Here is a 20,485-nt window from a genome sequence, read left to right on the forward strand (position 1 = left end):
GGTTTGGATTTTTTTGAAGTAGTTGGTCAAGGAGGAGGAACAAGTTTTTGTATTTGACAGATGGGATTTATTGGTACCCCACCCAGACTGTGCTGCTGTGAGGTGGGAGCCCAAAGCACCTGGACAGGGCTTGGGCACCTCAGCGCCTCAGCTCCTCACTCCTGGGCTCTTTTACTTCCATCACTGTCCAAATCATCATCATCATCGTCATCGTCGTCGTCGTCGTCGTCATCATCCTCTGTGTACAGTGCATCCACATGCTCCTCTTCCTTCTCCTCCTCCTCTCGAGCCAGGAGCTTCTTGAAGACCTCGTACTCCTCTGGGGTGGAGTAGGCCAGACTGGCCAGGAAGTCTTTCTCCGGGAGCCGAAGGATGTCCTTCAGTTTTGGGTTACTGGTTTGGGTCTGCCCTTTGTGTGGGGTCTCGTAGAGCCCTCGGCGCTCCAGGAAGATGTGCCGATTCCGGAGCTCCGCAAAGGGCGTTTGGAAGAGCCGAGCCTTCACCATCTCCTTCTGCTGGAGCCCCATTCTGAAGTAGGCGTACTGCGGGGGAAGGGGGTGTCAGGCACAGCCCTATCCCCGCAGCCGGGGCTGGCAGGAAGGTGGGTCCCGGTCCTCACCTGGAACTGGTGATGGAGGGTGCGCGGCTCCTCCAGCAGGACAGCGGGGCAGGTCCCGAGCACCTCCCGCAGCTGCTCCGCCGTGAAAAGGCAGCGCTCCCGCAGCAGCCGCACCGCCGCCTCCAGCCTCTTGCGGGGCACGTGGAAGAGCTGTGGGCAGCGGCTCAGGGCCCGCCACAGCCGGCCTGCGGGCAGCGGGTCAGCGGGCGGCAGCTCAGCGGCACAGCCCCGCTGTCCCCCCCGCACCCTCGCTCGCTGCCCTACCTCCGTCCAGCCCCAGGCGCCGCAGCTCCTCGGCGCGCTCCCGGAGTCGCTCCGTGGGCAGCCGCAGCAGCGCCGGGCTCCGCTCCAGCAGCGCCAGGGCGGCCTCGGCGCTCAGCCCGAGCAGCAGCAGCTGCGCCGCCGCCGCCTCCCGCTGCTCGGGGCCGAGCCGGGGCTGCAGCGCCAGGAGCCGCCGGGCCTGCTCCTGGCTGAAGCCCATGGCCCGCAGCGCCGCCACCTCCCCGCAGCCGCGACGAGGGCACGGCCCGGGGCCGGCGGGGAGAGCCCGGGCCGCCAGCAGCGCCCGCCCGGCGCCGCGCAGCGCCCGCGCCGCCATGGCCGCGTGGGGCCGCGCTCCGCCCCCGCCCCCGGAGCGACGGGAGCGGCGGGACGGAGCCGGGCCCCGCTCCGGGACCGACAGCAGGGGCGGGACGGAGCCGGGCCCCGCTCCGGGCCCGACAGCAGGGGCGGGACGGAGCCGGGCCCCGCTCCGGGACCGACAGCAGGGGCGGGACGGAGCCGGGCCCCGCTCCGGGACCGACAGCAGGGGCGGGACGGAGCCGGGCCCCGCTCCGGGACCGACAGCAGGGGCGGGACGGAGCCGGGCCCCGCTCCGGGACCGACAGCAGGGGCGGGACGGAGCCGGGCCCCGCTCCGGGCCCGACAGCAGGGGCGGGACGGAGCCGGGCCCCGCTCCGGGACCGACAGCAGGGGCGGGACGGAGCCGGGCCCCGCTCCGGGCCCGCACGGCCTGTCCGGACGCGCAGGGCTGGATCTCTCGGGGCAGAAACAGCCCGGGACCCCGGGGAGAGCCCGGCCGGAGCGCCTTGCCCGCTCCCATGCCCGCAGCGCGGGTCATCATCCCCGCCGGGGCCGGGGCGCCGTGCTACAGAACGCAGGGGAAAGCATCTCTCGGATGGACATAAGAGTCCAAAGCTGGATTCAAAGCTAATTACTAATGAAGCCGAGTCGTGTTGCTTCTCTGCAGAGCTGCAGCAGCCGCCCAAACCGCTGCCTTGTCCCAGCACTTCCTCCCGAGCAGCCTCACCCCGCCTGACTTGGATCGCAAAATGTTCCTGATACCCATGTCTCGACCAAATCCTCTTTACTGAAGCTATTTTTACTTCCCACTCTCTCCATCAAAATCGAGGACTGTTTTCCTGAATATAGACAGGACTCTGATACTAAAATAAAAGGGTTACCAACCCACCCCTCCCACCCAAATCATTCAAGTACCTGTCTGGTTTTGAGTCTCCTTTGTGCACACATACTCCAGAAAACCAAAAGGCATGTTATCATCCATTTATTCATTCACTTTTCAGAAATATATATAAACTACATATAAAAAGTAAAACCAGGCAATTAGAATATTTTCCAAGTTACAAACAATTTAAACGACATTAAAATCTTTACCTCGGATCTTTGAGACCTGTCCTGGGTAAGGACAGGAATGATCTGAGTACATGTGGGTATCAGCAGGTAACCTTCCAATGGGACCTCGCCCATGGGATAAGCCAACTGAGCTCACAGAGCTCAGACTTTTCTAAGTGGTGCCTAGATGGAGAAGCCTTTATGCCGAGGTGTGGGCGGGCTCAGCAGAGGCAAACAGCTCCTCCCAGCTATAATCTGCCAGGTTCACGGGCTGCCGCAGCCAGGGGTCCTCCAGCAGCACGGCCAGAGTCATGCGCTGCTCTGGAACGGGCTGCAGGAGCCCGGCCATGAGATCCATGAGACCTGCAGGGACAGCAGAGGAGGGCTCAGGATGGACTTTAGGCAGGTTAGGAATGAGAGATCTTTCTGTGTTCAAAGAATGACAAACCCCCCAGACTCTGCTGCACTGAGCAGCTTTCCAAACCATCACAGAATGCATTAGGGAGCATTTTTTCAGTCTTCCCCTTTATTTAGGGTGAAAAAACACTGCTTATACTTTCCCAAGAGATCTGCTCCTTTTGAAAAGCAGCTCACCTTCTGACACAGGGCGAGGAGGGCTCAGGACAGCTGCCAAGGCCTCCTCCAGCTCACAGAAGGGATTCTCCCCAAGCACCAGGGTGTAAAGGGTGATGCCAAGCGACCACATCTCCAGCTCAGGGCCGTGGTACCTGTGCAGAGATAAGCTTGATTGAACTCACACTGCAAGCACACAGCTATATGCTACAGAAAGTGGAAAGAAAAAATGGGTGTTGATAGCCCTTGATTTCAACTTTTATTTTAACATAGGAAGTTGGTGAGAACTCTAAGAAGGTTCTCATGTGTTTGAGGAGTCTGCATTATCCTTGTCTGGGAAATAAAACCAGCCACAGAACAGCCAACCAGTTTCTGCTGATGAGCGTGTGTAACATGCACCCAAACTTCCACATCTGTAAGCTGGTGACAAGAACTTACCCCTCCAACTCCTTCATCATCAGCCAAAACTGTCAAGTAAATATTTAACTGGAAGAGCAAACACATCCTCCCAGCCCTTTCAAAACAAAAGTATCTTGGAAATAACTATTAACTAGCTCAATTCCATCTGAGAAAACATGCCAGTTCCTTCACACAGTGCTAGGTGGAACTCCCAGGGCAGAGCTGCTTGCTTCACCTTTCATCTCATTCCCAGCAGGAATTTCCTCTCCTCCTTTCATTGCTTCTCCCCCCAGTGCTTTAGGAGGAGCTGCCTGAAGGACCCGTGGAAACAGCTGAGAAGCAGGAGCAGGATCCATCCAGGCATGCACAGCTCCAGCAGTGCCACCCTGTGATGGGGAGGCCTCCTCGTGCAGCAGCTGTGAGCAGCAGTTACCAGGTACAGAGCACTTGGAGAGGGAAAGGAGAGGGAAGAGAACCAAGATTTAGGCAGCACATCCAAAACAGCAGCAAGAGAAGCTGCAAGGGAAGAATCCTCGAGTCCCAAGGAGTACAAAAATCAGTGGGGAGATGACAAAGGATCAAACTGCAAAAATTCAAATAGAGGGAAGCATGCAGAAAAGAGGAGAACAAAGAGGATGAGAGTGGGAGGATACAAAGCACAGACATGCAAGGAGCAGGTGCTATCGACAGCAATATTTGCTTACTCCACCTCTCTGAAAGAGCAGAGAGACAGCAGATTTAGAAATAGCTCTGTACATATTCAAGCTTTTACAACTTGATTTCTGTCACTAGCATTCTGAGAGATGCTGCAGAGTGCCCTACTTTGTATGCACTCAGCCCTTCACAGTGATTTCTGCCCCTGCAGTGCCTTAAATCTCGCTGCAGTTTCTGTGGCTGGATACTCCAGCAGCGTTCCAATGGCACAGCAGCTTGGCTCCTCTGTCCCAGCCCTGCCCACACGGGGTATTTGTGGTGTGATGGCACAAAAATGACTTTTCAGAGGGTGACATACGGTTTGCCAGACAGCACTTCTGGTGAGCAGTACTCAATTGTCCCACAGAAGGTATAAAATAATTTCCCAGGTTCCAGGTAGGCAGCCGAACCAAAGTCCACCAATTTAATAGTGAAATCTTCAGCAATGACAATATTTTCATCCTTGATATCTCTGTGAAGGATGTTCCTACAGTGGAGGTACCCAACAGCTGATACAAGCTGGAAGAGACAGGAAGAACGAGGTGTTACTACACGGAGTTCCTGGATAATTGATGTGGCATCACAGCTTTCAGAGTCACACTGTGGCTTGTTTTGACACTGCCTAAACAAGATGCACATCCTAATTATGGAACTGGAAATGGCCTCGGGCCTGCCTGTCAGCATTGCTGTAGTGCTCTTGGAAGAGACACTTTAAAGAGCCTTTGCTGCTTTCATCTCCCAGCTGTGCAGGAGGAGGGGATGCTGCAGTCAGGATGTGACTGCGAGCGTTGGGGCTCACTGCTACAATCCTGCAAGTTCCTCTATTTTTATCCCAGCTTCATTTGGAGGGTCCTTTGGTTTCTCTGGAAGGATATTTCTGTGTGCCTTCCATGCTGCAGGATGACAAAGCATTTAAGAGCCAAGTTTGGTATAAATAACAGAGTCACTGCTAAACTCCATTCTTTTTCCTGCACGATTCCTGCTTTAATGCCATAATTAAGGATAATATGAGAATGATATCACCTTGGAGACGATCCTGACTCCTACAATGTTTTTAACAAGAAAAGCAGATGGCTGAGGGAGAAAAGTTTCTATTTATAATACAAATGTGCCTCTGCAGAGAAATGCAGTGCAGATCTGAGGGAACAATTCGGCCTTACAAAGCCCAGGCTGGGTTAAGGAAAGGGCTGATCCATCACAAGGCTCAAGGGACACCTTTGGCTCCCATCTCCCATCAGCACCCAGCTGGGTGGGCACAGCAAGGGTGGGGTTACACAGCAACTCCTGCATACCCCAGAGCAAGGAATCTATTCCAAAACTCCTGAGGGGAAATTACCTGGGGACTGCTGCTGTGGTTAACTCACTAAACAAAGGGCAATTCAGCCCTCAGGCAAGCTCCTGACTCACAGGGAATCTACCCTGAGTTATTTTGCATTATGCCACCCTTAAAATCCAAGGTAATTTCTTGATTTAAACAGCAGAGCCCTTTACTCCTGTAACCAATCTAAACTAAGCACCTAAGTAAATGAAAATATGGCTTTTTGTAAGCTTGGGGCAGCTTCTGTGAGTCTTCCTCCTCCCTCAGGGAAATGTGACTGGCACAGGAATGGTGTCTGGGGGACAGGGGCAGGGGCCCTGGCTCCAGGGAAACCCTCACAGGCAGCAAGGTCCTGGAAGGGCTTCTTTGTTGTTCCTAAGTCAACCTTAACAAGGTTTCTGCAGGCAGCATTTCAATCAGACCCACAGAAAGGTGGGGAAAGGTTCTGCAAGTATTGAGCACAATTCCAATTCAGTCTGCCAGTTGATTAAGAATTAAGTGGAACAGAATCCTGGTTCTTACATTGACCAATTCTCACCTGCGTGTAGCAATTCTGCTCTCACCTGTCTGAATATGTAACTTGCTAATGGCTCATCCAAGTTGGGCTGATTATCAATAAATGTGAAGAGGTCCAGACCAGATCCATGCTTCTCCATCACCAGTTGGAAGAAGCATTCATTTTCAAATACATCCAGCACCTATAAGTAAAAGACCTGTTTAATCATGTGCTTCATCCTCAGAAAGTGTTTTTTTTTTGTTAAACACTGCTCTCCTCTTGAAAATTTAATTGGTGTATATTATATTCTTTAAAGTCTCATTTCACTGAGGACAAATGTTTCTTGAAAAGAGTACAGAATTAAAACTGGGAGTAGAATTAAATCCAAGGGGAATTCTCTTTCTGAAGCAAAAAAACCCACCAAAAACAAACAAAAAAACCCCTCCAAAACCAAAACCAATGACTCAAAACAAAGAGTATGAAACAAGAGGTGTCCAAATTGTTTACTGAACTAGTACATGTTCAGATGTGACATCACAATTCCAAGATATGCATCTTATCTTGAAATAGCTTTTTTTTCCTGTTAAAAATCACATCTTTGGATCAGTTTGGGGTAAAAGTGTGGAAGCGAGCACCAGTCTGCTGTGACACACCCTCCAAAACAAAGCAGGATAAACAGGATACTTTCTTTCCTGAAAAGACAGATTCAGACAGGACACTTGACCCCTGAAGAGGAACACCAGACCCCCAGTATGCAAACAAACCTGATGCAGTGCAAAGTGCAGCAATTCTGAGCCACCGTACCTTAATGATACTGGGGTGCTGCAGCTTCTGCAGGATTGCAATCTCCTGAGTGACCCTGCCCAGGTCAGGATCATCTACCCAGCAGTCCTCCAGCACCCTCTCCTTCCAGATGAACTTCACCACAACCTAGGCAGACAACAGCATCCAGCATCACCAGCCAAAGCGTGGCTTTGAGTGTCTGGTAAGGTTATTTTCCAGGAAATCTGTTTGTGCCTCGTATTACTAGAGGCATGGAAGGAACCCAATGTGAATAGCTATACTATATTTAAATGTGTTTAAATTAATTTAGTCCTAGAAGCCAAATGATAGATATAAATGGAGTATATTTATTGCTGCTCTGAATTCCAAAGGCTTTGACAAGCCAGCTCTCTTATCAGCAGCACATGGGTGCAGTGGAGAGAGACCAGCACTTAACATCCATGCAAGAGAAACACCAGAACTTGTCCTCTCCACACTCAAAACACTTCTCCTAAAAAAGAGGAGGTGCCATCATCTCAACACATCTACTCCCCATTCTTGAGTCATTGCACAATCAAGATTTTGAGGTTTGCCATTCTCTTTAGTAACAGAAGACTAAAACCTATAATTCAGTTAAGATTATTGTCTACTTCTTTCAACAGTTTCAATTAGCTGCATTCATTAGTTCATTAATTCATTCTGCCCCTGTTGGCTCAGGTAACTTTTATACACAACATCAATGCAAGTGTTTTGCTATCCTGTTTCCATCACAGATTTCTGTTTAAACAAAGCAAAACCCCAAACTACCAAAGAGCAGCTTTTAACAGTGTAATGTTAACAGAATATGATGCTCTAACCTTTCAGTTTTCATCCTAAATTATTATTGCACTAGAGCTACAAGAAATACTTCACCTCCTGCTGATCTTTCTTGCTCCTGGCAGTCCAGACAAAGCCAAAAGAGCCTTTGCCAATCAGACTGAGAGTGCTGTAATTGTTTGCATATTCTCCCTCACATGCTCTTAATCCTTCCAGATCCTCAGCTCTTCGGGAATTGTCGAAAAGTGAAGCTGATCTGATGGCCTAAGTGCAGATATACAGGTTACAACAGAGCAAAAAATGACCAGCCACAGAATCAAATTTATAAAATTAATAAATACTGAAAAGAACACACACATCTGCAATAGATAAAAGGAGGAATCTTTGGTTCTGATCGTGAGAACTGTACTCCTTGAGTATCCTGCTATTTGGAACTGCACTGCTCAGGCTGGAAAGGTAACTGCACTAAGCCCCACACCAGAAGAGCTACAAAATAGGGATTGGGATTTTGTTTTAATATATTAAAAAACTAGGAAAAAAAAAAAGAAACAGCAACATGCACTCCACCAATTCATGTCATTAATTTGAAAAGCTTCTTGACTTTAGCTTCAGCTTAACAGCCAAACAAGGAGAAAAATATTCAGTATTCAAAGGTAGGATTTCTTACTTCTCCAAGACTTTTGGTAGAAAGATCAGCAACAGACTGGGAAGAGTTTGCTAGGCTGGCAAGCAAATGCTGAGTCTTTGCTACAGCTTCCTTTTGGCTCTGTGAAATGTCTTTCACCACCCAGACACAGAAAAGTACAGAGGGATCCTGCAGTTCTGCACATTTCACCTCGAAGAGTATGCCTGCAGAAACAGGAAATTAAAATGGTACAATGTAACTTCAGTGTTGAACAAGACCACAGACGTTTCAGGACAAAAATCTGAGCTCTTGACAAAAAGCCCTGAATTTGGGGAACACCTGCTCAGTAAAGAATCACCAGAGGGGCTGACACCAGCACAGCCACTCCAGAGTACCTGGCAGCTGCCTCCAGAGTTCCCACCTCCAGCAGAGGCTTGGCAGTGTCCAATTGTGATTATTCATCTCCACTGTTATTCTAGATTACATAAAAACGGGGCTTTTATTCAACAGGCCACTGAATGCCGCTGAAGGAGTGAATGACACCAATTCCGTGATACAATTTTAATGCAATTTACAGTTTTACAGTGGAGTTTATATTTACTGCTCAGAAAAAGTTATCAGGTTCACACTTTTTAATTGTGTTTTGAGAGTATTTCTGACTTTTCAGCGGGGATTAATTTCTTACCAACTTTGTATTTTATACACCTCCTTTTCTAATACCCTCTGGGTAGACTTAATACCATTTTTTCTCCTAGATGCTTCTTCCTTCCTCTCCACTGTGAGCTTCTAGCCAGAACTGTCTGCATTCTGCAAAACTGAGGGTGAAAAGGAGCACCCCAATTAGAGTTTGGGAGGGGGATAAGGTTTCACTTACTGAATTGTGACCCATCTCTGTGACAGCAATTCCCAACGTAGCTGCCTTCCACAATCTCCCAGGTCAAAGGAGCTGCTGGATTTAGCCTGCCTTCTTGTTTCACTGGGGTTGATGTTACTTTGAGCTCCATGTTTTGCTGCCTGAGGAACTGACAGTGTTCTTCAGGCCTGCCTTTGCTTCTCATGGGGTTTCTGTTGGAGCTCATCCCCACAGTTTCTGCAAGGGTTTCAGGTTTCTCAGGAAATGCTTTGGAGGATTCCTCAGAGTTTTGTAAATGCCTTTTGGAGACCAGCCATCCAGAATCAGCTTCTGTGGCAGCACCACTCAGCAGCTGCTTTCCTTGGTGAGTGGAAAAGGCACCAAAGTTTGTCTCAATTAGAATATTGGAGTCCCCTGCAGCAGAGCAACATCCTCCCACATGAGCTGCAGGAACACCTAAAGAACAGTCTGAGTTCCCCTTGACAGCAGTGTTCAGTCCCAGTACCTCAAGAGCAGAGCAAACACAGCTCAGCTCAGATTCTTTCACCTCTTCAGAGGCTGTGGCAGCTCCTGGTGCAGAAGCACTGCAGCCTGTTTCATTTCCTGAGCAAACATCACAGACTGTGTTTTTTTCACGTGCAGAGAAGGTGGAAGGATCATTTAGCAGGCAGCTGTCAACAACAACGTGCTGGAGGCTGGAATGTTTTGCATCACACACCGAGTTTGTTTTTGACACCTGCCCTGGAACCATGTGGCTTTTGAAGTCTTGCCTGCAGTTCAGAGCTGTCCCAGGCCATGGCTCATCCACTGTTGGGGTTCCAGGTGAGTCACAAGTAACTTCAGGAGGGAGCTTCCCTGGCTCACAGGATGATGAATTTGGGTTGTGTTGTGGTCTGGAACAAACAGGCAGCCATGGAAGTTACTGCAGGAGATGCTGCACTGTGGCTGCCTCTCTGGGATCTCCAAGCTCTGCCCTGAACCCCACTGTTCTGAGTCAGATGATGTGAGAGAGAGCCTTGCACAGAGCAACTTTTGAGAATTATTTGATCCTGAAGTGCCCTCTGTTCTATACTGTGCCACTGTGTCAAGACAGGTTTTGGGATGAGGCTCTGGTGGGCTGAGAGCCCATCTGTAGCAAGGCTGTCCTCAGTGCAAAGACTCAGAGTTATCACAACCCCATGAGTACAAAATAAGAAAACTGTCCCACTGCATAATACCCATTTAAATATGGTCACTGTTTAAAACCTGGACCAACAGTTTCATTTCAAGTTTAAAAGCAAAAGGCAGAAAGCTGTTTGCACAGGCATCCAAAATCCTGACAAATTTACCAGAGAAGAGCAGGTACACTCAAATGGCACTCTTTCCCTGTGGATAATTTCCTTCTCCAGCTTAATTTCTAAATATAGATCATAAACCATTTACCACCACAGAAAAATCTAATACACATGGCAGGTGTTTTGCCAGTTGATGGGGTGAGGGAATGGGCACAGACACAATGGAAAAAATGATCTTATTTTACTGTTAATATTGAGGCAATGCAGAAGTAAAAGGATAAATTTGATGGAATAATGAGCTTATTACTCACTCAGCTTTAGCAACAAGAAAAATAAGCAAGGTGATGCATTTAATCATTACTATATGAGAAAGAATAGTGATTGAGAAAGATCCATCACCAGTTGCCTAAATCCTTTACCATCATCCACAGTCTGCAGTTGCTGGGGAGTGCCTTTTTTCAGTGGGGGCCTGAAGAACCCTTCCCAGCAACTGGAAAAATCCACATGCAGTGCATCCACTTGTAGGTGAGGTCTCCAAGTTTGCTCAAAAAAGGGCTCTATAGGTCTAAATCAAACACTCCAAATGACCAGTTCACCTTTTGTGCAAAAAACATCTGGTTCTGATGGCCCACTTCCCAACCAGCCAGGGCCAGAGCCAGGGCTGGGAGGGTTTTGCCTAAAATATTCCACTAACAAGCGTCTAGGGCTATCTGTTGGGACGATTTCTTAATATACCTTACACAAGGTTACACAAACATCTCTACAACAGCAGGTTTGGTGTTAAAAATAACTAATATAAATGTTTTGATCATTTATTTTTCACTAAAGAACCCTGATGGTATTGATAGCATCATGCTCAAGATTCATCTTGTAAGTGAATTTGGTGCTTAGCCTGTCAGCAGGGTGCTTCCAGTGCTGAAAACACTTTTTTCTGTGAAAACACAATTTCCCTTGTCTGTCCAACAGGAGATGGATGTCTCCCTCCATCAGGGTTTACTGAAGCCCAGGGCATTTTGCAAAAGGTATTTTGCAAACATTTCCATCAGTAAAAATGCAGTGTAGAAAAACAATGAAGCAGAGCACTTACAGTCCTTACTTACAAGTATGATATGAGAGATGTAAGCCAGGAGAGCACAAAAAAAAGACACTATCAGCCACTTAAAAAAGCAGCAAGAGCTGTGCTGTAATAGCTCAGCTATTATTTTATGCCTTAAAATGGATAGTAAATATTTACTGAAGGCTAGGATTGTTAATGTGGAAGGCTGAAATTTTGCCTTAAGGTAGGCCATGAGCATCAGATTTGTACTTCTACAGAATTTCTAACCCTGTAACAGGAACAAGACCTGGAACTGTACAAGAAGAAATGCCTGGAATTCAGGAACACAGTACCCTGTTTTAATGGATGACCTGACAGTTATGCCAAGCACCAGAAGGAATAACAATTAGAATTCCCTCAGGTAACCTGACTTCAGTGCAACACCAGCTGGAAGGAGATAAACATCCAGTGTTTATGATTAATGAAGATAGAGCCTAATTACCTTCCTTAGCCTGGATGAAGCATTTGGTCCCCTTTAGAGCTGGAATTCCTGTAACTTTACACGGGTAGGTTGTGCAGATATAAATAAAAATCGAAGGCAGGGACAGCTCAGCCTGTCTTCCAAACAGCTCTCAGATTCTAAAGACAGCAGAGCATGGAAGGGCCTTGCTGCACCTTCCCACACACATCAAACAGGTGAAAAAAATCAGCTTTTGCTGGTGATTGCCATCACAGCTCTTCATTTTCCCAAGTCTATGAAATGCCTACCTATTAGTGGGGGTGGATGCTGCTCCAGGAGGTGAGGGAGGAGAAAAGAAACTGGTCCCATTCTTTTGTTGATTCTCATCTTGTATTAATTTGTCATCTTTGTGTTGTTGCTCCAGTTTCTGCTCTTCATCTCTTGACAGAAGGTGTGCTAAAGATGCAGCCAAGAAGCTGCTCTCTGTACCAAACAGGAAACAAAACCACACCAATTTAAACTTCTATGTTTAGGCTTCAGAGGCTACAGTGATTAAAAATAAACTTGGAACTGCCTTGGTTTGTCTTTTCCCTAAGGAACTGAGTATCAAAGGCTCAATTGAGGCAAAACAGTCAAAATAAAAGCATTCCACCCTACGTGGAGAAATCACCACATGCAGGAATCTACAAGTTTTATGGCTGCCAAAATTTGCTTTTGTAGCAAAGCTCTTGGGCAGATATTGGTATCATGCATTAGCTGCTTGAAGTTCAGAGGCCTAAAAATGCCAATAATGTAAAGAGACTGAAATTAAAATGATAATACAGCAGCAACATAAAAAAAAAAGCTCAAACCACACATATACAGCCCATTCCAAAGCCATATAATGAAAAGGTTTGGACTGGATTTATGTAACTCACTGAAGCTGTAAGATAAAAAAAGAGTCTAAACATGTTTGAAGGAAGAGGAGATGCAGTTCTTTCCTTCCCCAGTGACAACAGATCAGAATAAAAACATGAGTTTGGAAGATGAAGTACACCAAGTATTATTGCTGCAGAAGAAGGTAATGAGTGAAGAAATCTAGATTTGAATCTAGAACAACCCTTTAATTAGTAATGGCTGAGTGCCAGCAATGCTTCCTCCTGAAGAACTGAACTACTCCTAGATTAGGGACATCATTTCATCTAAGAATTACCTAAGAAATTGTACACTGGCTACTAACTCTTCTTTGTCCCAGTGGGGTGCATTGGTTTCAGCACAGACATGCATTGCTAAGCAAAGAGAAAAAGAAAATAGGGGGGAAAATGGAGACAAAACCAGCCTAAAATGTGATATGGATGAAAGCATGGACTTGCTGGTGTTCTCTGTGTTGGGCAGAGCCAGCCAGAAAAGACAGATATAGAAATGTAAGGCTTCTTGGCTTCTGTTTATTTGTGCTGTGTTCAGAGAAGTAAAATTTTGATAAATTCTGGAACAAACTGCATCAGAGGAATATGTGATGCCTCTCTGACTGAAATACAGCAACCATAACATTGAATATTAGCCAGCAGCACAGAATATTAGATTATCCCCTTAAAATATTAATCCTAAGTAGCTCCAGCTCTGCTGCAATACAGTCACAAAAGCTATATTTTACACATTTTAAAATACCACAGGGTCCTAGCAGGGGAGGGAGGGAGAGAGGGAGGGGAAGTGCTTGTTAAGTACAAAGGACTCTCTATTCTCACTGTAATTTCCAAACTGGATATTCAGTTTTATCTTCCTGGCAACAAAGAGAGAAGCTCAGTCTTAGGTGAACAATTCTCTTTACCTGAGGTTACAGTGGAAACCGGATTTAAAAAGTGCATGGAGGGGCATTGCTTTTATGAATAATGTTCTCATGTTTGTGGGTGAACCTCTTGTCTCTGCTCGTTTGCCCTTAGTTACCGCAGGCACTGACACCTTCAAAAAGCACTCACCTTCTATCCCTGTGGAATCATCCAGAGGAGGTAAAGGCAAAGAACAGCCACTGCTTCTTTCCATGTTGTTATAGAAACCAGGGATCAGGAATGTAATGCTCTAAAACAAAGAATGAAACCTTATAAAGCTAAGCCAGCTCTCACAGGATGGGGGCAAATGCTGACAAGTCCATGTCTGTGAACCTGATTCTCATGGACAGCCAGGCAAAAGTGATCCACAATGGAGAATGTACAACTGTGCAGCTTGCTCTGGGCTACTTGAAATGCACAGCAGCTCCTCAGCACTGCAAGTCTCAGCAATTCCAGCACAGGAGTTTTGTGTCATCCCACACCTCCCTCACTGAATGTGTGGAACACAGGGGCTTTGTGAAGGCAGGGGGTGTCAAACAGCTTCACAGTCCCAGTGGATATGCTGCCTCAGGTATCAGTCTTCTGGGAGGATTTGAACTTATCTTACCTTTCCCAACAGATCTTTCTTCTCATAGCCGAAGAGCATTAAAGCAAAACTCTCCGTGATGCCACGGATGATTCCATCCGACTGGACAGTGATGAGACCACTGATGGTGGAGAAAACCACAACTGTAGCAGAGTACTGATAGCCTGAGAGAGATTCTGTCTGTGCAATCCCATCTTTCTGCACTGCTGCTTGCTCCTCCTCCACAGGGCTGACTTCCAGCTTCAAACTGAGAGGAAACATGGTACCCTCTCTGGATCGGCCTGCAGCTCGCTGGATCCTGAGGCTCTACATTAAAGAAGAAAACCACAACCAGAAAAAACTCAGGCAGAAAACCTCTAACTAACCAAATGTTTTGGGTTTATTGTATTGTTCATATAAAATTATGCAGGAATTCTCAGGGAAAAGGAGCAGGAAAAGAAAAGGAACCATCTTGTGAATATCAAAATGAACAACACTTGTTTTTTTAAGGATTTGGAATCCAATGTTAAACTACTAAATAAATATCCTGAAGATGAAGACCAGTCTATGCTGCAGCTTTTCAACAGATTAGGCATTCATAAGAAGGCCTCCTTCAACTCCCTATCTGCCCACTTGCATGGCATTTGCAAGACCTGGGTATTCTTTCACTCCTCAGACAGACATGATTGAAATGGGCTAAAGAATTGAAAGGAATCTTACAGAGCGAGCACAGTGTCTTACAAAGCTGGAATTGGAGAAAACTGCCTTTCACCAGGACAGATTCCAGTGAGAGGTCAGGGCATGGTCTCATCCTTAGTTAAGAACCCTTCAAACAGCAGCTCCACAAAAGGGCAGCCCACCCTTTTGCAGGGGAATCAGGCTTCTCTCTGAAAGGGCTTGCTTCACAAAGCAGCATGCACTCCAAATGGGAAGGCTATGGAAAAATGAGGTTTGTGCTCACACTGTACCTGTGGCATTTTTTTGCCTAGAGGAGGGATCTGCACAGAAGGAATCAGGTCCTTTATGTGGAGTCCAACTACTGCTTCCAGTGTTGGGTAGCCATGGAGATGAGCATAAAGGAGGTCACACGATGTAATTTTTCCCTGGGGAGGAAAGTTTACAGGATTGTTAAAATTTTAACATTTTAGCCACAGTCCACTCAGTGCTTTGACAATGGTTCCTGCAGTTATCTAAGCAATGGCAGGAAATTTCATTCTGCAGTCCTTTGGTGGACAATCTCACTCAGTAAAAGCAGACAGAGCATAGAACAATACTCCCATGTCACTGTGCAGGGAGCCTGCCCTTTGCCCCAGGAGAGGCAGAGGTGTCCAGTGCCCCTCACAGGACTGTACTCAGCCAGATGATCCCTTCACAAGGGCATCCATACCCCAAAGGATCAACCCCCTGCCAAACCAACACTGTTCAAGGGGAAGATGTTCCCTGAGGAGACAGAGTGGATTTCTGTCCAACACATCAAGGTGAGCCCCACCAGAGATCCCTGCACAGGTCCTGCATGCCCAGCCCTGGTTTCAGGCCATGGACTCACTCCACGTTCACAAACAGCAGCCTGTGCCTGCTGCCTTTCAGACACCTTCCACTCACACACAGACTCTCACAAATTGCAGTCTTGTTTGATTGTTAGGAAAACAACACTCACGTCAGCCGTGAAGGAAACACCAGCTGAGAGCCTTTCCACTGGTTCCAGCACAACCACACAACGCTGGGTGTCCTTGCTTCTTATTTGCCTCAACCAGACTGAGACAGGGATCTTCTCCTTGAGGTGCCCAATAACATCCACCTTCCCACCAGATCCAGAAATGGAGACATGATTTACTGAGACTGTGGTCACTTAGAACGAATTTCAAACAGGAGTAAGATACTGAGCCAAGATACCCCCCTATCATTATTAGAAAAACACTATTTCTTGGCTACTTACTAGTATTTTGGGGGAACAAACAGTTTAAATACAGAGATTAAAATGTCTGAAAATAATGCACAAAATGTTGTTACTTTTGTATCATCTCTCCCCGCCTCAGGAAGTCTAGAGGCATAAAGACTCCAGAACAATAAATGTACCACTCTAACACCTTGCATTAAGCATGAAGTACCTCTCAGAGATGTCTTATTTAAGGGATGTCCCATGGTGCTAATGAACACTCCCCATTAGTAACACAGTCCTTACTTTCAGCTGCAAAAACAGCAGTTTAATTTCTTATGGGAGGAGGTTCTTCTCAGATCAGAAAATGTTTCTTTATCTTACAGCCTGCAATGCTTGTCCCAAGCCTGTTATGATTTTTATATGATCTTGACAGAATGGGTTTATGACTTACACAGTGACTCCTATAAAATATTTGGAACAGCTTAGAATGAGTGCCTCTGTCAGATACTTAATTGTAATCTTGGGTTTCACTGAATCAAATTTAGATCTTTGCTCCCACCCCATATCCAGCTGAGGATCCAGGAAGATAAGGCTCTGAGACACTGATGGTTTCAATTCAAAAATAACACACCAGAAAGAATATGAGCTCATTTTCCAAGGATTCTCTAGTGACAACTCACAACAGCAGCAAAAGAAAATAATATGGAGATGTTCTCATGCAGTTCTCTTATAAATAATCCCATTCTAGGCAAAATATCAACTCCTCTTTTGCACTAACAACGGTGTTTTGGCACAGACATTTCACAGTTTTCAATGGCTTCAAGCTTTATGATATGCACAATCCAAATTAAGACAAATTAAAAAATATTTTTAAGGACCAGACAACTGGGTAATTTTCCACAATAGACCTTTTCCATGTTAAGCAATTAAAAAAAAATCTGAAGTTCTGATTTGGTCAAGTCACTGTGACTGTGTGTTGGCAGCTGCAAAGTTCTCATGAGTATCCCCTTAAACAACCTTTTTCCCTTTGAATTCCCACATCTGCAAACTTTTAAACCCAACAATCATGCAAATGACATAATTGCCAAATACCCACAGAATTAAGTATATCAGGAAATTATACAAAAAATGTAAAAAAACCAAAAAACATCCTAAACCAAAGCCTACAAAACCCTTTATGTGGTGGAGAATATTTCCTTGAACATTTCACATACCACAGTTCCTGAAACCACTGATGAGCATTCAGAAGTTTCCAGGTACTCCTCACCCACTGCTTCCCATGCCTCCTGACCATCAGGTTTGGATATCAAGTGGGATAACTTTTGACCAATGAGTTCCTGACTGCTGCACCCAAGCAACTTGCAAGCTCGGTCATTGGCCACTAGGATCTAGAAAAGAACAGAAAAAAAACAAACCTAAACAAAGAATAAAAGCTATACTTCTTTTAAGAGCTCATCATCTCCTCAGGTTGTTGCTTAAGTGTCTTATAATATCCCTTTCTCTTGGTGGAAATAAAATGGTTCTTCACAATTCTGAGTTCATTATAGATTCTTAATCCAGGACAACCCTTGCCCACACATCTTTTTGGTTAAGAGGTTTTGAGACATTTCTTTCCTTTTAGGTTTCCTGCTTTCTTTTAACTCTAAACAATGACATCAATGGAGGCAAAACTACAAAGTTGTATTTGCAAGCCACAAAGTTGCATCCCAGCTCAAAGGTGTGCAGTGATCACAGCAGTCACTGCCCACTGGAGCCTGTGCAATGCAGCAAGTCAGGACTCAGTGTCCTTAAAGTGGGCAAACCCAAACTGTCAGTTCAAGCTAATGGCACAGCTCTTTACAGTTTTCAGGACCCAATTTTAGATTCCCCTCAGGTCAGGAACAGAGAAATTGTTTCTTTCCCAATGCAAATGAAACGTTTAGTGGGCAGATGAAGACATCTTGTGCCACCACAAACACGTTTCAAGGTTGGTACTTTACAGAGAGAAGGCCTGAAGCACATTCTGCTCTTCCTTTCCTCCCTCATGTCACCTCACAGCTGTATTCTTATAGAACCATTGAACCACAGAATGGTTTGGGTTGGACAGGACCTTAAAGATCCTGCACTTGCACCCCTCTGCTATGGGCAGGGACACCTTCCACTAGCCCAGGTTGCTCCAAGCCTTATCCAGCCTGGCCTAGAATATTTCCAGGAATGGGGAGTCCACAACCTCCCTGGCCTGTTTGAAAAAAGACTCAATACATCCTTGCTTCTGCTATTATTTTGTGTATTTTGCTAAATAGAACCTGCAATGGAAATAAACTCATCAGTCTTTAGAAGACTGTTGAGCTGCAGCAGACTACAAAATGCCTTGATATTTTCATATATACATATAAAAAATGGCATTCTGATTACCTGCAGATACACAAGAGAAAAACAGTCATTTTAGCCTGCTGTCACACAACCTGTAGCAGCTATGGGGAGCTCAGTGCTGCAATACCTCTGTTGTGCTGGCATCCACGGTGAAGATGGCCTGGTTTGGGTGGCGTGCAGCAGCTGGGAGGGGCTGGCTGGGTTCCTCCACAGCTGGGGTGTGGGAAAAGGAGCAAGAAGCTGAACTTCCAATGGAAGCAGAGAGAGAGGCACAATCCCACTGAGCCCATGAGTTACCAAATTTGCTGGTACAAATGTTATGAGCTGTCAGAGAAGACAAACAGTAAGAGCTCCACTTCTCCCCTGTGAAAAGACAAAGGTCAGCAATGTTGATGTAACAGCCTACTACAGGAGTATCAGAGGAATGAATTAAAGAAAAAAAAAAGCTGTTAGCTGAAGCAACTGTCAAGCAATCCCAAAACACTTGCTTCTAGATTTTTAAAGAGACCACAAGAAAATAAAATCACTGAAACTAAAGAAAACAGAAACTATTCTAATAAATTTCTCTTTTTTAATCTGGAACCCGTAAATTTAGTCCATACAAATTGCCAACATTCATAAGTTTAAACCAGACTAGTTAACTTTTATGTTTTATTTGGCAGTTCTTAAAATGTTTTGAAATCTCTCAAATTAAAAATGAAACTGTCATTAAATAATTGCAGTAAGGGCTCAAGCTCTTATTAAAAAATTGCATTAGTTGGAAGCCACTTAATTAACTGTTCACAGTATGTGATGTTGAAATACCTGTGTCCACACCAATGTTTTAGGCTACAAAGTGCCAGGTGATTGTACTACACTTTTCAAAGGTTCTGTGAGCACCTATCCAGAAATGCTTTCTCTATAAGCTCTCTCAGCCTGCAGTAATCCATGGCTCAGGTTTTACTGAACAAGCACGTCCTGGCAGATACTTATTGCTGTTACCTCTGAGTTTGAGCAAGGGGAAGAGGAAGATCTGAAACTGCCTGAAAGCTTCATGGGAGCTCTGTCCCAAAGTGTGCTCACCAGGCAGTGATGCTCCAAGCTGACAGAGCCCAGAGAGACGGCTTTTCCTGCTTTTGTTGCCGCAGGGGAAGGATCTACTCAGCATATCTGAGTCGTTCAAGTGAGTAAGGACTAAAGCTGCTGCTGAAGGCAGAAGGGCCCCTCCAGAGGGGCTGTGAGCCTTAGCCATGGTCACACTCTGGTCGCCACGCCTAGGGAGCCAGCATCTGCAACAGAATGAAAGGAGAGAGTCACGGACTGCAGGACACAGCAGGGACTGACGCTGGCAGGAAACGGAGCCTTCCAAGCCTGTAAGTGGTGACAGAACGCTCGTTCTTGAGCATCCTGCGCTAGGTTTGGTCTGTGTGGTTATTAGCCAGAGGGGACTGCTGACTTAGCACCTGCCCAGGTGAGGGTTTCATCTCTCTGCGGACTATTCACTGAAGAGTTCGATAATCTTTCTGGGACCCTTCCACCTCAGACGCTTCTGCAGGACACGCGGGGCCGATAGGACGGCACCACCACACCTCTCTCTGCCAGAGCTGCTGAGCACGCAGCCAGCACCCTTCTCCCCCTTTCCGCTGGTTTTGAAATCAAAAGCTTTGGGTAACTTAGAAGAGTCATTCACAGTTTTGAAGCAGTAAGTGTCCAGCTGAAGCAGCAAGTTTGAATCAGCTGCTTGCCTCCCACCCAGGGTGCCGCCCGGACCCCCGCGGCCAGCAGCGCCCACCGGGACTGGACGGGTCGGGACAGGTCGGGCGGTCCAGCCACAACCGCGGCCGCGGCTCCTCAGGGCGGCCCGCCACAGCCGGAGGGCGTGAGGGCCCGGCAGGCGGGACTCAGCAGCCACGGCACCCAATGAGCAAGGGCGCTGTGAGAGCGGCACGGAGAGGAGCAAATGGGCCGCCAGCGCGGGAGGCGGCAAACCAGCTCGAAGGCGCGGGTGCTCGCTGCTCCCGCCGGCCTCCCCTTCCCCGCCGCCGGCCTCCCCTTCCCCGCCGCCGCCACACGCGGTGCTCCGCGAGACAGCGCGGCAGACCTGCTCCGGGACGGAAAGCTGCAGGTAGAAGGCCCTTCCGCAGGGCGACAGCTATTCCTCCCTAGGGTTTGTAGGCGGAAGGACGAGGCCGAAAGCGGCGCCCGGCTCGAGGCACCGGTGGAGGGAAAGCGGATCCCGCCGCCTCCCGCCCCTCCCGCAGAGAACTACAACTCCCAGGAGGCCTCGGGGCGCGGCGGGCGCGCGTGCGCGCAGGGCAGTGGGCGGGGCGCCGCCCCTCCCGCGGGGCG

The 20,485-nt window shown here is 47.2% G+C and overlaps 2 protein-coding genes across 2 annotated transcripts; both read right to left on the minus strand.

Annotated features, from left to right (window-relative positions):
• Positions 1-44: 44 nt before the first annotated feature.
• On the minus strand, positions 45-2,020 carry MTERF4 (mitochondrial transcription termination factor 4). The gene is made up of 3 exons (XM_063407793.1): positions 884-2,020; positions 620-804; positions 45-542 (listed from the first exon to the last, which is right to left on the minus strand). Exons 1-3 carry the CDS (start codon positions 1,740-1,742, stop codon positions 156-158), a joined length of 1,431 nt encoding a protein of 476 aa, XP_063263863.1. The 5' UTR covers positions 1,743-2,020; the 3' UTR covers positions 45-155.
• A 153-nt stretch (positions 2,021-2,173) lies between these two features.
• Positions 2,174-20,381, minus strand: PASK (PAS domain containing serine/threonine kinase). The gene is made up of 17 exons (XM_063408257.1): positions 20,238-20,381; positions 19,220-19,425; positions 18,285-18,520; positions 17,020-17,193; positions 15,584-15,724; positions 14,895-15,029; positions 13,969-14,253; positions 13,512-13,611; positions 11,865-12,039; positions 8,808-9,679; positions 7,976-8,157; positions 7,405-7,572; positions 6,535-6,660; positions 5,798-5,932; positions 4,236-4,435; positions 2,846-2,979; positions 2,174-2,614 (listed from the first exon to the last, which is right to left on the minus strand). The coding sequence occupies exons 2-17, from the start codon at positions 19,386-19,388 to the stop codon at positions 2,451-2,453; spliced, it is 3,396 nt and encodes a 1,131-aa protein (XP_063264327.1). The 5' UTR covers positions 19,389-19,425; positions 20,238-20,381; the 3' UTR covers positions 2,174-2,450.
• Positions 20,382-20,485: the final 104 nt, after the last annotated feature.

The sequence above is a fragment of the Prinia subflava genome, chromosome 11 (assembly GCF_021018805.1).
Source record: "Prinia subflava isolate CZ2003 ecotype Zambia chromosome 11, Cam_Psub_1.2, whole genome shotgun sequence".
NCBI lineage: Eukaryota > Metazoa > Chordata > Aves > Passeriformes > Cisticolidae > Prinia > Prinia subflava.

Bases quoted from the DNA above. Each gene is read 5' to 3' on its own strand.
- MTERF4 (XM_063407793.1), bottom strand. From the start codon at position 1,742: ATGATGACCCGCGCTGCGGGCATGGGAGCGGGCAAGGCGCTCCGGCCG. The intron at 805-883 runs GTAGGGCAGCGA...CGCTGCCCGCAG, and splicing joins GCGCCTGGGGCTGGACGGAG to GCCGGCTGTGGCGGGCCCTG. The intron at 543-619 runs GTGAGGACCGGG...CTTCCCCCGCAG, and splicing joins CCCTCCATCACCAGTTCCAG to TACGCCTACTTCAGAATGGG.
- PASK (XM_063408257.1), bottom strand. From the start codon at position 19,388: ATGGCTAAGGCTCACAGCCCCTCTGGAGGGGCCCTTCTGCCTTCAGCA. The intron at 18,521-19,219 runs GTGAGCACACTT...GTCTTTTCACAG, and splicing joins GCTTGGAGCATCACTGCCTG to GGGAGAAGTGGAGCTCTTAC. The intron at 14,254-14,894 runs GTACAGTGTGAG...TCTTTAATGTAG, and splicing joins TAGGCAAAAAAATGCCACAG to AGCCTCAGGATCCAGCGAGC.